Source organism: Schistocerca nitens, chromosome 8 (genome assembly GCF_023898315.1).
Source record: "Schistocerca nitens isolate TAMUIC-IGC-003100 chromosome 8, iqSchNite1.1, whole genome shotgun sequence".
Lineage (NCBI taxonomy): Eukaryota > Metazoa > Arthropoda > Insecta > Orthoptera > Acrididae > Schistocerca > Schistocerca nitens.
In genome coordinates, this window is record NC_064621.1 from 547,694,107 (window position 1) to 547,711,219 (window position 17,113).

A 17,113-nucleotide genomic window follows, 5' to 3' on the forward strand; every position below is an offset into this window, starting at 1 on the left:
CAAAAGTCTTGTTCTTCCTGCACTGAACTTCACTAATTCCACTATATCTAACTTTAACCTATCCATTTCCCTTTTTAAATTTTCTAACCTACCTGCCCGATTAAGGGATCTGACATTCCACGCTCCAATCCATAGAACGCCAGTTTTCTTTCTCCTGATAATGACGTCCTCTTGAGTAGTTCCCGCCCAGAGATCCGAATCTTGGACTATTTTACCTCCGGAATATTTTTACCCAAGAGGACGCCATCATCATTTATCCATATAGTAAAGCTGCATGCCCTCGGGAAAAATTACGTCTGTACAGTGTGTAAACTTTTAGATGGCAGACCTCTCCCTAGTCCTGAATCAGTATAAGTCGGTAAACGTCAGGAGGCTTCGGTAGGCACGCAGTTTCGACTGCTGCCAACATTACGTAGCTGACTGTGTTGTACAAGGTAGCCATTGTTGTCCGCGTCGTTACTGTTTTGCGCTGTACTGTTCTGCGTGTTTTTATTGTGCAGTTGTGCTAAACATTATCAAAATGAATGAAGAGGCATTTGCTCGCCCATCTTGGGAGTCGCCAACAACCCCTACCGGTAGGCCTACGGTTAGAAGGAAGCCAGTATTACGTAGCAATGCTCGCAAAATTATATTGCGTGTGATTGAATGCTGCGAAAGGGAAAGGGAGCAGAACAAATTGCGAGCAGTGGGAATCGAACCTGGGTCCGCTGCATGACAAGCCTTTACCTAATCAATTGTGCTACGCATGCTACAGTGACCTAACTGTTGAACCATTGTCCATTACTCTTTTCGGGCGTTCGGAGAACAACTCACCAAAGTTTCATTGCAATCGGATGAATGGTTTGTGAGCGCATGGTAGACAAACATACATACATTCATTTTTATATATATAGATTTTCATGTACATGACGATTTCAGTTTCGTTTACCAACAACATTTACAAGAGTTTTACTTCCAAGCCTTTCGTCTGCTTTCGTGTAAGCATGACGTGCAATTTGTAGTGCCAGCACTGCAACTGGTAGGCGTGCCTTGTCCCCCCCCCTCCCCCACCCCCACCCCCCACCCACCCAACGGCTCCTCTCCCCTCGCCAGCCAATGCTTGCTACCTCCTCTCCCCGCACTCCCCTCACAACTCTGCCGTCTTACAGTTAACACACTGTAATGTCCCCTTGCTTTCAGCCGTTCGCAGTACCAGCACAGCAAGGCCATTTGGTTAGTGTTACAAGGCCAGACCAGTCAGTCATCCAGACCATTGCTCCTGCAACTACTGAAAAGGCTGCTGCCCCTCTTCAGGAACCACACGTTTGTCTTGCCTCTCAACAGATACCCCTCCGTTGTGGTTGCACCTACGGTACTGCCATCTGTATCGCTGAGGCATACAAGCCTCCCCACCAACGCCAAGGTCCATGGTTGATGGGGCAACTGACTGGTAAATAGGCTTATGCAGGGACTACTTACTACTTCCTGTTTTTACTGTAACGTCGTCACATATTTTGACAATCTACTGACAAATGATGAGGGAAGTGAGTATTATATTCAAATGTTCTATGTTTTTTATGTTATACTTTCTGACGTGCTCTGTGCCCACAAGAATCATGTCATTTTTGGGTCTTTGGAACGAAAACTGAATCTAATTGTATCTCTAATCTAACCTTGATCTTGCCGAAGCCACATCAGTTTTTAAAAAGACCCGTCAATACACATTGTATACAAGATTGTGTACTACGAGGTGCTGTTTTGTAAGAGAAAATGTCAGCATAGGTGGCTTGGAGTTCATTTATGACATGCAAGTAGCTTGGAAGAAAACAAACTATCTCTTTCAGCACATGTCCATGCTCAAGGAAGCAGAGTCCTGTGAAGACTGCTGCAACACTGTTAGGTGGAACTGAGTAGCAAGGCCACCTCAGCAAACATCAAGAATGGTGATTGAGAGAAAGTTTAATAAATAAATCTACTGACATCGAACATAAGAGGCTTACAGGTCGCACACAGGAAGTGTAACATCAATACCTTACACAGAAAACCATCAGTGTTGCACTTCAGATGGTGAACATCATTGTTTTCTTTTATGTTGACTGTAAAAGTGTTTGTTATAGAGTTAGCAGAAACTTAGCTCTGATGTCCAGACCTGGAATTCTCAGTTGTGGTCAATGGATATTACGCGTACAGATGGGCAAAATGTTTAGCCCAGTCTCAAAAAATTGCAAGTTTGGTGACATATTGCATAATAATAAGAAGCTGGAGCAGAGAGGAATGTGGAAGATAAGTGTTTGCCATCGAGATGTTCTCCCATCCGTTGTTTCCTTATGATCTTTGTAGAGTTATTTGCGAATAGCAAACCACATTGAATGTGTAGTGCCATTGGATTGAGAAGATATTGAGGAAGGGTAAGGTGCTTTGCAGACTAATGTGTACCTTTTAGGTAAAACTGTTTCATCAGTTACTTGAATGTGAGTGTGGGCAATGATCTAAGTATAAGCACATCTGGTGTTCTCATAGACAAAAAGTGCTCTGCTACTGCTGCTGCATTTAATCTCGTGGCAATAGTCCGTATCACCAACGTGTGTGTGTGTGTGTGTGTGTGTGTGTGTGTGTGTGTGTGTGTGTGTGTGTGTGTGTGGTCAAATGAGCTGTCTTATTCCATATTTGATCTTTCTGTATGTTAAGTAAAAATAAGGTAAATTTTCATACTAAATCATAGTGTACATCGGTAACACATTTTAGATCCATAAAGTTATTTTTGTATTCACAGATGGACTGGTAATTCTTAACAAGCCTTATGGCATAAGTGTGAAACCACCAACTAAGAAAAATTTTTTATCAGAATCGTATCTGTTGAACACAGCAGTTGTGGGAGACTGTCAGGAAACTCTTTTAGATGCCTTACCATACATCGCTGAAGAATTGGGGTACCGCTCCCTCAGTCCAGTAAAAACCCCTGGAAGGTATGGCTAATGTTTGCACATTGGAAATAGCTTGTAGTTATACTTTCTATATAAGTTTGTACCCTCATATTCATCTTTTTACTCATTCCTAGTATCATTTATCTGATTATTTTTTTAGTGTAACACTCTTTTTAATCTCCAGAAAACCAGTACCTTCTCATGAAAAGCTTAAATGAGAACAGGTGGATAGATAACCCTTGGGATGCCAAACATGGAAATTTTATGTGATTCTTCGTGCTTTTCTGGTGGATATGCTCCATATATACCACATGGGACTGTCAACGGATCATGTTTGGAGTATTCCACAATATTTCCTGAAGACTACTGCTATACATTATTCAGTAGTGGCTGCTTGTTACTGCAGGCAAGTAGCAAAAGCTGGTATCAGCACTGTGACGACCTGTTATGGGGACATCATTTGAAAGTTGCAAATGCGTGGTGAAGGTGCTTACAGACCGATGACAGTAGTGTGTTCAGATACCCCTGCTGGCTTGAACTTTTGGGCACAGATATTTTTCAACCCAAAAAGCTTCTGACACATTACGTATTTCTGTTTATTCCAGACTCTTTTTCCATCATAAATACCAAATAGGACTAACAGGTGATACTGAATGTATGCAAAGGCGGCTGGCATGAATAGTCACTGGTTTGTTTCAAACATGGCTGACTGACTGTCGTGGGAATGTTGAAAAAATTGAACTTGCAGGCTCTTGAAGGCAGAAGACAGAAATAAATTATCCCACAGGAGCTTGCTTACAAAGTTTCAAGAACCATTTTTAAGTGAAGAATCTAGAAATATTCTTCAGTCACTTATATATTGCATCCACAGGTATTGTGATGAGAAGATTAGCCTAATTAGAGCAAGCACAGGGGACTTTAAGCAATTATTCTTTCTGCACTGCATACTTGATTGGATCAGGAAGAAACCATTATGTATGGTGGTGAGTCACTAAGGAGAGAATGAGAGTGACTAACAAGATAATTTTAAAAAGTGTTCAGATAGACTTTTTTGTGTGATGCTGTCTCACTCACATGGTTTTAACATAATGGCCCAGAATGCCATCTGATAAAACCGGCAGAAATTATAAAGGTGCCTTTTGGGTAGTGGAAGAATGTAATTTTTAAATTATGCTGATGACATAACAGCCCTGCCCAAGTTGGAAGCCGCGGTAGTGGCAACAGTGAGGAACCTAGCCTATAATGTTAGCAAACTCAACCTTAAAATCAACTCTGAGAAGATGGAAGGATTGTGCTATACAGTGGAGCATTACAGGCATGAGACCTGAGTTTGGCTGAGGAAGGAAACTTCAAGTAAATGTATACCTGGTTTGAGAATCACAGCAACTTAAAGCTAAATATAAAACAGTGGATTATTAATGCATCCAGAACGTATTTCGGCATTAAGTATATTGGGTCTTCACACACAATTTCCAGCAGAAGCAAACTCACGTATAATGCAGTAACAGCTCTGAGTGGCATTATGTGGATCAGAAACTGTATTTGCACAAATGAGGATGAGAGACTGTTAGTATTTCAACAAAAAATCTTGAGGAATGTTTTTATGCAATGCAAGATGCTGTTAGCTGCAAAAAGCAGAGCCAGGAATTGTATGAATTGATGTGGCAACTCAACATAGTTCAGTAAATGGAGGAAAAAAGACTGACGGGCAGGATGTATCACACATGTTTGAATACCCTGCCAAAACTGTGATGGTGGAAAGACCTGATGGAGACATCTTTGTGGCAGACCCAATAAGTGATAGATGAATAAAATTTTGAAAAGATTTAGACAGTTGGGATTAAATTGACTTGGGTGCAAACTTCTCAAGAGAGCAATTACTAGAGGCAGAGTATGAGGTAATTGAATGATCTTGAAGGTTGATAAATGTGGTATGAATAAGTTCTTTATGTTCCTTGGCCAGATTTCACAGAACATATTTCAAAAGACTTGACGTGTAACTCTGGTTTTACACTTAAAAAAGAAAAATAATACAGTGCTCAATCTGGACTGTGTATCACTTGCGGCACACCATTACACTGGTCAACACTCATTTTCTTGCCAAGGATATTTGAGTGGCTTTAGGATGGGTTAATGGTGCTGAGGACGAATATAGCAACCATTTATGCAGTTTGCCTCTAGTTTTTGAGATAATGCATGATTTATTCAAAAAATTAGAAAAAATTGCTAATACTGAACTCGAGCGCTACAAACTACAATGAAAAAAGAAAATAATCTTTTCCACGTATAAAACATAATTGAAAAGTTTCTCTATAAGTATATCATTTTCCGTCCATGACGAACCGCTTCCTGCACGCTTTCCTTTTATAGGTCTCTTCAGAACAGTCGCGTTGCAGATTCCAGCAATAATCTGCCATCATATGCCTGTCCCATCTTCCTTTATATCTTTCCTCTATTCCTTTCATATCTTGATGGAACCGCTCTCCTTGTTCCTCACAGAAATCACCTAGATTACGAGGAAATCGATCCAAGTGGCTGTGAAGGAAGTGCAATTTTATGCTCATGTTAGCTCCTAAGTTTTGAAAGTTAGTGAGCATGTTTTTGACCAGTTCCTCGTGATTGGGAGCTTTATGATTGCCCAAAAAACATTTTACAACAGCGACAAAACTGTTCCAGGCCGATGCTTCAGTGACAGTCATGACACTTGTAAAATTGGTATCGTTGATGAGCCTGCGAATTTGAGGACCATCAAATATTCCTGCCTTAAGTTTTTCACTACTGAGTCCAGGGAACGTATTGCAGATGTATGTGAAGCAATTACCATTTCTGTCTAAAGCTTTGGTGAATTGCTTCATTAGTCCTAACTTAATATGTAATGGTGGAAGAACAATCTTGTCCCTACTAACCAGAGGTTCATTAATGATGTTTGGTTCACCAACAGCCATATGTTCCCTTGGAGGCCATGTTTTCTGCTTCCAATGTTCGTGCTTTGCCCTACTATCCCACATGCAGATAAAACATGGGTGCTTTGTGTATCCACTTTGTTGTCCAAGCAAGAAGTTCACCATTTTCAAATCAACACAAATCAACCACTGGTGCTGCATATACTGAATTTTCTGCAGAACCATCTTGATGTTAGCATATGCTTCACAAAGTTTTGTTGAGTGGGCAATTGGAATAGATGCGTAACGATTGCCATTGTGTAGGAGAACACATTTTAAACTTCTAGTGGAACTGTCTATGAAGAGACGCCAGTCCTCTGGTCTATATTCCGGCAGCCGCAATTCAAGTAAAAGTCCAGGTATATTGCTGCAATACACTATAACCTCTTCTTGGTTGAAGTATGGAAGAAGGTTTTCTTCTCTCGTCCGGTAAGCTGTTATTTTAACACTTGGATGAAGACAGTTCTTTTCCTTAAGCCTGGATGCTAAGAGTTCTGATGCTTGCTTTGAAAGATTGAGTTCTCGTATCAAGTCACTGAGCTCTTTCTGATCGAACTGCTGGGGTTGTGTCTCACGTCCTTCGTATTCCGAACCACTACTTGTACATTCCTCGCCGTGCACATCGTCATCTGATGATGTTAGTGTGGGTAATGTTGTGAAGGTTGGTACAGGAACATCGTTGCTGTGCACCACCGGTCTTCTTGCTGACTCCAAATCGGGATATTCCCACTTTTGTTTTTTGAACCTATTAAAACCTTTCACATTAACAATGCAAAAATAGCAATCATCTGTATGGTTCTTCTGCTCTCGCCATACCATAGGCACTCCGAAGTTTAAGCTTTTCCTTTTTCGTTTTGTCCACTGCCTTAAGCACTCCACACAGCATTTACAAACTTTATGGGGTGCCCACGCCTTGTCTTGATCTCCAAGTATAATTCCGAAATATGCCAGATACGCTTCCTTCACAAAAGGAGTGATACTCTTCCTGTTCTTTTGAAGAACGTATTCACCACAAATGTAGCAGAACTCATCTGGATGGTTCACGCAAAGACGGCGTGAAGAACTCATGTTTTCCTAAAACAAAATTGCACAAATACTGCATATTATGCAGAACTTTCTTGTATTTGCATGTCAATCACATCCAACAAACATCATTAATTGTTTTGTGTGAAATGAATACTCACCTCTTATTTGCTACGTCCCGATGAAAAGGTTCTATCTCCTTGAAGCTGCACTGCACATGTGTGTGACTTTCGACCATCGCCATTTTTCATGTTTACACTGAACGCTACCTATCGACTGTTGCGGGGATTACCTCGGCCAACAAATGAATGTCGAGTACCGCCGAATTCAAATCTGCACAACCCTCAATATCTTCAACACACGCACCGCACAACAGGACTGAACACATGCTGACAGTGTGATGTTTGCATGATGTAATCCTCAACCACACAGATGCACTCCCTGAGCACAATTGTTTAATAAAGATAGTACAATATCACTAATTAAAAAACAGGTAGCAAATACATTACACCATATATGGACCCTGCAGTCGATATTATCCACATGACACTCTCATTTCCACAAATAACCTATATCTCAAAAACCAGAGCCAATTTGGAAAAAGTACAAATATACTCGGAATGAGTATCATAACAATATCCCATTTTCGTTCAAACTTCCCTGGCAACGAAAAAAAAAAAATTATTTTGTAGAGCTGTGTTATTATTGTAATTGGTTAAATATTGATTAGTGTTATTAGCACTTTGGGGGGAAGCATTATTGTCATGTGGACATTAGGCAGACAAGAATTAAATATTTATTATTTCGCTTTTCTGTGGACCCATAAACTCTAGAAATTGTGTGAAGGAAAACATGATCTGTAGTAGGCTGTGTTATTATTTGTGCTATCAGTCTGTTACTACATTTATGTTATTATCAAGCATCTAAAATAAAACATACCAGTGTGAAACCCATTGCAACAACAACAACAGCAACCTAAAAGACATAATAACAATCTTGTTACAGACATAGAATAATCCTTTACCTCTACTTTCATGTGGATGCACACCACATAATGTGTCATATTAAATGCGGAACATAATTTGAAATTACGTTCCACACTTGAGGCCACATTTTACGTAGTCCACATCTAACATCATTGTGAATGAAGCCATGTCATTACTTTTATATGACCACATGACAATATGTGTAAAGTTGTAGCCACTTGATACATAAACTGACAGTTACAATTGGCCATTACTTTATGTTGTCAAAGATGTACTTTACGTCACCGACTCTTGACTACAGCATGTCAGAGTGCACAAACATCTCCATTGGTGTGCCAGAAAAGGTCAGTGTATCTTACATTCAAAAATGGGGAAACATATGACTAAATTAAAATATACAAATGTGTGTAACAGATACCTGATGTGCAGTATGCTGTATGTAGCACAAGGAAAAATGACCCCCCAGGGGGTACACAACTCTTTTGTGGATACGTGCATTGCAAGCATGGGACCCCAAGCTATTGTGGCTCTCTTTCCTTTCCGGGCTGCATACCTTCCTTTTCCACATCCTTCCCCACCCACCACCCACCTCCACCTCTTCCCTTCCCCTTCTCCCCCTATGGGAGTATGTTTTGTGCCTACGTCTGGAGACGGACGCTTATAACCATAAGACAGTCTCTCTTCTTTGCTTTCTATGTTGGAAAGTCTGTCCTCCCTTTGTCCTTCTCTTTTCCTTGCCTCTTCTCTTTACCCTCTTCTCCACTGCGGCGTATGAGACCTCTCTTCTTCCCTTTTCTTTGTTCCTCCCTTTCTCTTTCTTTCCTCCCTGTGCATGTCTGAAGGCCGATCCACACGTTCCCATGCATGCGTAGCCGGTGACGGGATAACACACAATTCCCCGCCCTGGGTAAACAGGTAGGACACGTACGTACCCCCTGGTAACGGCCAGGCCCAGGGAGGGGTGATTACCAGAGCTGGTACCTTCTGAACGTGCGAATTGGTCCCTCCGTCCGTTTCTCGGGAGGTGTGACCTGAGGTGTGAACAATCACCTAAGGCGGAAGTGCCCTCAGAGAGTTCTCCCCCAAGGAAGGAGCGCACCATCGGAGACACCGGTAATCATGGGGGGTACTTCTGCAATGGTTTCCTCTACGTCTACAATTTCTGCTCACAAACGAAAGTTTAATGAGTCCCAGCCACGGACAATTCTTCCATCAGTGCCACAATTCCTTGTTGTTTCTCGGTTGGACGAAGGTCAAGACTTCTCCACGGTCAACCCCTTCGTTATTCAGAAAGGTGTCGACACAATTGCGGGTCCTGTAAAGTCTTGTTCCTGATTACGAAATGGCACCTTGTTGTTAGAAACAGTCAGTGCCCTCCAAACCCAAAAATTGCTGGGAACTTCACTGCTACACACCTTCCCTGTCCGGGTGGAAGCGCACCGCACTTTAAATTCATCAAGTGGGATGGTTTATACACTCTCACTCGACAGATTGTCCAATGAGGTAATTCAAAACTACCTGTCTGCCCAGGGCTTAACGGCTGTACATCGAGTCACGAAAAGGGTTGACAAGAACTTGGTACCAAACTGAACTATCTTCTTGACATTTGACGGAGTTCAACTTCCACCGAACATTAAAGCGGGCTATGAAATAATTTCAGTTCGCCCTTACATCCCCAACCCTATGTGTTGCTATCGGTGTCAGCGGTTTAATCATACCAGCCAGTCATGTTCCAATCTGGCCAAATGCGTTGTGTGTGGCAAGGATGCCCATGAGGGTGCTTGTCCACCTCCATCCCCTCGTTGCATCAACTGTATGGGTGACCACGATGTTTCCTCCAGCGATTGCCCCATTTTCAAAGATGAACAGCTTATTCAGGAAATCAGAGTGAAGGAAAAGGTGTCTACATTTGCTGCTTGTAAGTTATTTGCCAGTCGAAAGCCCACTGTGCCTCCAGCAGGTAAATATAGCACTGTCCTTGCATCTCCTCGGCCTACAAAGGAGGCACCCATGCAGACTTGTGATCTCACATTTAGTGCCACGGTCGTCAGGTTGGCCGGCACAAAGATCGCCCGTTCAACCTCCCTACTATCACCTGCTCACTCTATGGCTCACCCTTCATCGGCTTCTGCTAAATCACGAGCCCCAAAATCAGACACCCGGACTTCCAAAAAAGAGCCTGCTCGCTAAGATTTTTTACGTACCCTGACTTCACAACCATCGATTCCTCCCTCATCTCTACGTCCTGTTTCCAATAAGGCTCATAAGAAACCAATTTCCTCTCCTTCTTCGACACGGCGTGTCTCATCTACAGTGCCACCTGGTGGTAACCGCCCTCGGCCGTCCTCTGTGTCGCCAAGGTGCACTGTTGGCGGCCGATCAACCGGCCGATCGCTGGTGGCAGGAGCTGCCCCCGAACAACCTATGGATCAGGATCTTCTGCCTTTGGCTGAATGCCGTTCCACGCTGTTGGCCGCCAGCTCTCCGCTGTCGTTGAGTTGAGAGCAACCGTGGTAAGATTCTTCCATTTTCTGTCCACCCTATGTCAATTATCCATTGGAATATCCGCGGCATTAGAGCCAATGGGGATGAATTGTCAATCCTCTTATGATCCTACTTGCCGGTCATCTTCTGTCTTCAGGAAACAAAGCTGTGTCCCCACGATGCTTTGTTTCCCTTCATTTTCAGTCAGTCTGGTTTGATCTCCACTCTGTTGATGGCACTCCAGCACATGGGGGACTCATGATTTTTCTCCATGACACCGTCCATTATCACCCAATCCCCTTAAACTGTTCCTTCCAAGCTGTTGCTGTCTGTCTTTCCCTTTCTGGATACACCTTCTCTCTTTGTACCGTATACATAACATCATCCACACTGATGGCAAGAGCTGATCTCCTTCATCTCCTTGGTCAGCTCCCGCCCCTCTATTTGCTGGTTGGGGACTTCAACGTCCACCACCCGCTTTGGGGATCTTCGCGTCCTTGTCCGCGAGGCTCCCTATTGATCTTCCACCAAGCGGATCTTGTTCCCCTCAACACTGGGGAACCTCCATTTTTGTCTGCCTCCATGACGAGTTTCTCTCATTTGGACCTTTAGGTCGGTACTGTTCAGCTAGCTCGGTGCTTTGCATGGTTCACTCTTGCTGGTACACACTCGAGTGACCATTTTCCATATGTCCTTCAATTGCAGCCACAATTGCCATCTATGCACCCAAGACACTGGAAGTTTGCCCAAGCCGATTGGACACTTTTTTCGTCTAGCGACATTCGATGACCGTCATTTTCCTAGCATCGACAATCAGGTCACTCATGTTACAGAAGTTGTTCTTACAGCCGCGGAACGTTCAATACCTTGCACCTCCGATTTGCCCCCGTGCCCCCCCCCCTCCCCCCCCCCCAGTTCCTTGGTGGAACGAGGCGTGCCATGACACAATACATGAGCGGCGATGTGCTCTTCGCGTTTTCCGCCACCATTCTACTTTGGCCAACTGTATCTGCTTATAAGCAGTTACATGCTCGATGCCGTCGCGTCATCCACGATAGCAAGAAGGCAAGCTGGGACTTCTTTACTAACTCTTTTAACACCTTTACTCCCTCCTCAGAAGTTTCGAGTCAAATTCAATGGTTTTCTGCCGCGCCTAGTTTCTCCCCGATCTCTGGGCTCACTGTCGAGCATGATACCTTAGTGGACCCCATCACAATTTCTAACTCATTGGGTCAACACTTTGCTGAGATTTCGAGCTCTTCAAATTACCCGCCAGCCTTTCTCCCGAAGAAACGTGCAGCGGAAGTGCGACCTCTTGCTTCTCCTCTCAAAATAGCGAAAGCTATAATACTGTTTTCTCCATGCGGGAACTCCAACATGCACTCTCTTCTTCTCGCTCTTCCGCCCCAGGACCAGATATCCACATCCAAATGTTGCTGCATTTATCATATCATAGTCTGTGTTACCTCCTTCGCCTTTATAATCGAATTTGGACTGACAGTACTTTTCACAGAAGACGGAGGGAAGCTATCGTCATTCAATCTCCGAAACCTGGAAAGGACACACATCTCCCCTCTAGCTATTGCCCCATTTCCCTCACGAGTAGTGTATGTAAGGTTTTGTATGTAAGGAATTGCCGTTTAGCCTGGTGGCTGGAGTTCCGAAGCCTTTTAACACCTGAGCAATGTGGTTTCCGAAAGCATCGTTCTGCAGTTGACCAACTTGTTGCTCTCTCCACTTATATCATGAACAATTTTCTCAGGAAACTCCAAACAGTAGCAATATTTTTTGATCTGGAGAGAGCATATGATACCTGTTGGAGGACAGGCATCCTCCTCACACTTTTCTCTTGGGGCTTTCGAGGTCAGCTGCCCCTTTTTATTTGTGAATTTATGACAGCGCGCACATTTAAAGTGCGGGTGAACACTATTCTCTCCTGTACTTCCTCCCAAGTAAATAGGATGCCCCAGGGCTCCGTGCTAAGTGTTGTACTGTTTGTCATCGCTATAAATCCAATTACAGATTATCTCCTTCCTGATGTCTCGGGCTCCCTCTTTGTGGACGATTTTGCGATCTACTACAGCTCTCAATGGACCAGCCTTCTTGAACGACATCTTCAAGGATGTCTCGATCGCCTCCAGTCTTGGAACATCGAAACCGGCTTCCGCTTTTCTCCCAGTAAGACCGTTTGTGTCTATTTTTGGCGTTGTACGGAGTTTTGTCCGCCTTCCCTACATCTAGACCCTGTCGACCTTCCATTCGCGGATGTCGCTAAATTCTTGGGTCTTATGATCGACAGAAACTGTGCTGGTCCTCCCACGTTTCCTATCTTTTGGCCTGCTGTCTGCTATCTCTCAACACCCTCTGTGTTGTGAATGGTACCTCCTGGGGTTGGACCGAGTGGTCATTCTCCGTCTCTTTCACGCCTTAGTGCGCTCTATAATGAACTATGGAAGCATAGTTTACTCCTCTGCTCGGCCGCCTATTCTTCGGGCGTCTTGACTCTGTCCACCACCATGGATTGCATTTAGTGTTTGTAGCTTTTTACACCAGCCCTGTGGAAAGCCTTTATGCTGAGACTTGCTGAACCTCTGATGTCCAATCGGTGAGCTGTCTTTCTGAGTCGTTATGCTAGCCATCGCTCTTCCATGCCTGCTAATCTAGCCCATGACCTTTTTTTCAACGCCTCCTTGGATTTAGGGTATGCAGGCCGCCCTTCCTCTCTACTACCACCGGGAGTCTGTTTCCTTCAACTGCTACGTTCTCTTTCCTTCCACTTTCCTAAAACTTTCTTGACAACTGGGGGTACAGCACCATCTTGGCTCTGCCCCCGGACCTGCCTGCTCCGTGACCTTTGTCAACTTCCAAAGGATGGTACCCCTTCTGTCGTTTATCATCAGGCATTTGCTGCTCTATGCGCACAAATGAAGGATGCCACATTTATTTACACTGGTAGCTCAAAACCATCATTTGGTGTTGGGAGTGGCTATATTGTTGGCGACACCCGTAACCGATTTCGGCTTCCCGCTGTTCTCCAGGCTTTCCAATACATCTGTCGCCATCAGTGGATACAGTATATTATATGCTCAGATTCGATTAGCTCTCTGCTCAGTCTCCAAGCTCTTTACCCTGTCCACCCTCTGGTCCACCAGATTCAGGACTGCCTTCACTTGCTCCACTTGGGGTGCGTCTCTGTGGCATTCCTCTGGATTCCAAGACACGTTGGTGTCCGTGGAAACGAGGTGGCCGATATAGTGGCCGAGGCTGCAGCCTCTCTTCTTCAGCCTGCTGATTGCATGGTTCCCTTCGCTGATCTACAGAGTGTTTTATGTCATTGTATTGCTCTTTTATGGCATGCACATTGGTCTACACTTCCCAATAATAAATTGCGGGACGTGAAAGCTCTTCACTGTGCTTGGACCTCTCCCTCCCGAACACCTCATCGGGAGGAGGTAATTTTAATTAGACTCTGGATAGGGCCCTGTCTTTTTAGCCATCAATATATTTTAAGTGGCTGTCCTCCTCCACTTTGTCCCCATTGCTTTCAACTGTGGATGGTGAGACACCTTTTACTTCAGTGCTCCTATTTTACTCCGTTACACGCCCGTCTATAGCTGTTGCCTGATATATCTTCCATTTTAACTGATGACACTCGCTCAGCCGATCGCGTCCTCGAGTTTATCAGTGTCAATGAGATGACGTCGGTCATTTGAAGCTCTTTTTGGGGAAAACAACCCTCTTTTTTTTTTTTTTTTTACCTATGCCACAGACCGGGTACTAATGACCATAGCAGTTTTGCGTCTTAAAACCATGACAAACAAAAGGAAAAATGAAAATTCTGTTATCAGGCTAAAAAATTCTGTTAATTTTTCATCTATTACAGATAGCTTTACTATCATAACATCTGTAGCTTTACTACTTAAATGTCCAAGTTGGGCTGATATAAACTACAATAAAAATAAATTAAAGTATTTAGAATAGAAAAGACATCTCTCTGCATATCTATTATTAAACAAATCCAGGTTTTGAACACTTGTAAAATAGCATGTGTATGTATGTTTTTAACACCCCTTGAATGAATAACTCTTCTATATCTGCGTTGAGAGTATATTCCACGTAAATCACCGACTGTGAATTGCTCTAAATATGCAGTAAAGCTCTAGTAATCAAACAATGGAAAATCCAGGATGGAATGTAAAAATGTAATTAAAAGGGTAGATGCTACTCATCATATAGCGGAGATGCTGAGTTGCAGAAAGGCACAACAAAAAGCCTGTTGGTATGTTAGCCATCAAAGTGTTTGTCAAATATAGACCCCCCCCCCACCACCACCACACACACACACACACACACACACACACACACACACACACACACACACACACACACACACACATAGAGTGAGTCTCTGGCAGCTTTTTTTGTAATGGGCATATAACTGACATAATTTTTTGCCTGATTATAATAGAATTTTCATTTTTCTGTGTGCTTTATATAGCATACTGTACTGCAGGTTTCTAGTTACAGAAATTAGTATACCATAATTGAGTTATCGGCTTTCCTATTTTGGAATGTAAGATATGTTGACATTTCCTGTCACACCAGCAAAGATGTTCATCCCCTCTGACATGCGGTAGTACAATGTCGGTGATGATGTGTGGAGTATGGCTTTGACAACATCGAATAACAGGTGATTGTAACTGAAAGCTTGTGTATTGAGTATCCACAGCATTCACATATTGTAATGTGGTCATGCAAATGTAATGACATGATTTCACTCACATAGGAGTTAGACATGGGCTGTGTAAAATGTGGCGTCAAGTGTAGAAATTTGGATTATGTTCCACGTGTAACCTAATACATCATGTAATGTGTATTTTCATGTAAGCAGAGGTAAAGGATTGTGCCACATCTTGTTTTATGCCTTGTAGATGTTTACAAAACATACACGGATGGATCATGTCACAGGGACCAGGACTCCCCACTCATCCATCTCCAAATGTAATCAAATTTGGTGTGAAGGTTCTATATTGTCTTTGACAGTTACATACCAAATTCCAATTCAGCATCTTCAGTGGTTGAAGTTTTAGGGGCTTTTAAAGAGAGGCTACTCATCTTCGCATCATGTATGAAGGTGCAAACGTGCCAAGTTTGTTAGGCTTTTTTAAAAGTTCTAGCAAACATTTGGTCATAGCAGTAATATACAGAGACAGCTTTTTGTGCTGAGTCCCACCATGGCAAAAATCAGGTATTTAGCCACACCTAAATACAGACACAAGCCTCTAAATTGGCTGAAAAATTCATCGCACTATTCTGAGAGCCAAGCTTTGACCATCCACTATTATTTTGCATATGAACCAATCACACAAAAACTTAAAGAGGGTTATTCGTACCTATGATGTCTATATATGGATCAGATTTAATAAACATTGGATGCCTAGATGAAAAGGTATGCAGCTGCAAAGTTGGCCAAAATTTTCTATGTGCAAATTTTAGGGTATTTTTTGGGGTGTTGGGGGCAATAAATCAACTGTGTCTTGTTCACTCCTTTTTTTCTTGCCACAGCTGTAAAGAGCATGCCTTAAGCTTTCAAAGCTATATTGTTTAATTCCTGGATCTTGCATTTTGATGAGTAAGAATGTGTTTCTAAAGTTATTATTTTAGCACTTCGAGAGGATTGAATAGTGAACTGTTTTGCTCATTAAGTCCCATAATTAATTTTTATATTCAAGTATATAAATCAGCTTAAAACATTAATTTAACACATGCCATAAAAACAGGTATAATACACAACACAGCAAATTTGGGGGCGGAAAAAAAGGTCAGTTCACTTTTGGTTAAACAGTTTTGCAATTTTGTCAAGAACAGACTGTGGGTAACTGTATTGTCTTCCTGGTGATGATGTTGTTGGTGCATCTATAGTCATGAAAATATGCCGCTCAGGAATCCAGCAGGTGCCTATAGCAGTTGGCCAGTGGAAGGAATGAGCTGAATCGTATTGGTGCATAAAGCTCATGAGGACACCTTGTTGTTCGTGTGAAACATTACATGCATTTCCAACCCTCCAAAAATTGTCATATATACATGCAACATACTGTCCTGATTGTAAACTTGCAATAGAGATTGCTGGAATTTCATCTGCTCTGAAGGCATTAACTGAGAATGCTGTAGCATCATTGAAAGTTGTGCTTACTCTGAACTCATTACAATTAAGTGGCTTAAATTAATGATTTTCTCTTGTTCCAAAAATGGTATGTCCTCTGGCAAACCTGGTTTCCTGATGAAGCTGATTTTTTTCAGTTCTTCTTTTGGTACATAAGGAAACTATGCCTGTAATAATATCATCACAGAATTTGAACAAACCATATGGAGTCAATATTTTGTTATCTAAGGGCCTCTGCAGACTAGTAAAGGCTGCTAGTCTTTTTGGGAGTTCCCCCAATGCCATCACAAGGTGAGCCATGCATGGCCACCCATCCTATGCCTCCTTTTTCAATGACTCCTTTGATCGCCAGTATAGGGCGTGTCCCTCTTCTCTGTTACCTCCTGGAGTTCGCTTTCAGCTCTTGCTCTGGTAGCTTCGCTTCACGCGACCTGCATCTTTCCCGTGGGTGTGAACCCTTCACTACTCTGACCTCACTCTATCACCTTCAGTTTCATGACCTTCACGTGGAACTTTGCGACAGCATTTTTGTGTACACTGATGGCTCTGACTGACCTTGCTGTCGGGTGTGCCTTTGTCATTGGCTCTGAAGTTTTTCATTATTGGCTTCTG

The 17,113-nt window shown here is 42.9% G+C and overlaps 1 protein-coding gene across 1 annotated transcript in view; it reads left to right on the forward strand.

Moving 5' to 3' along the window:
- The window catches only part of LOC126198545 (mitochondrial mRNA pseudouridine synthase RPUSD3-like), a 144,096-nt gene that overhangs the window by 25,159 nt on the left and 101,824 nt on the right, over window positions 1-17,113 (forward strand). The window contains exon 2 of the mRNA XM_049934954.1: window positions 2,753-2,945. Within this exon, the coding sequence (XP_049790911.1) occupies window positions 2,753-2,945 (193 nt within the window). The remainder of the gene's footprint in view (window positions 1-2,752; window positions 2,946-17,113) is intronic.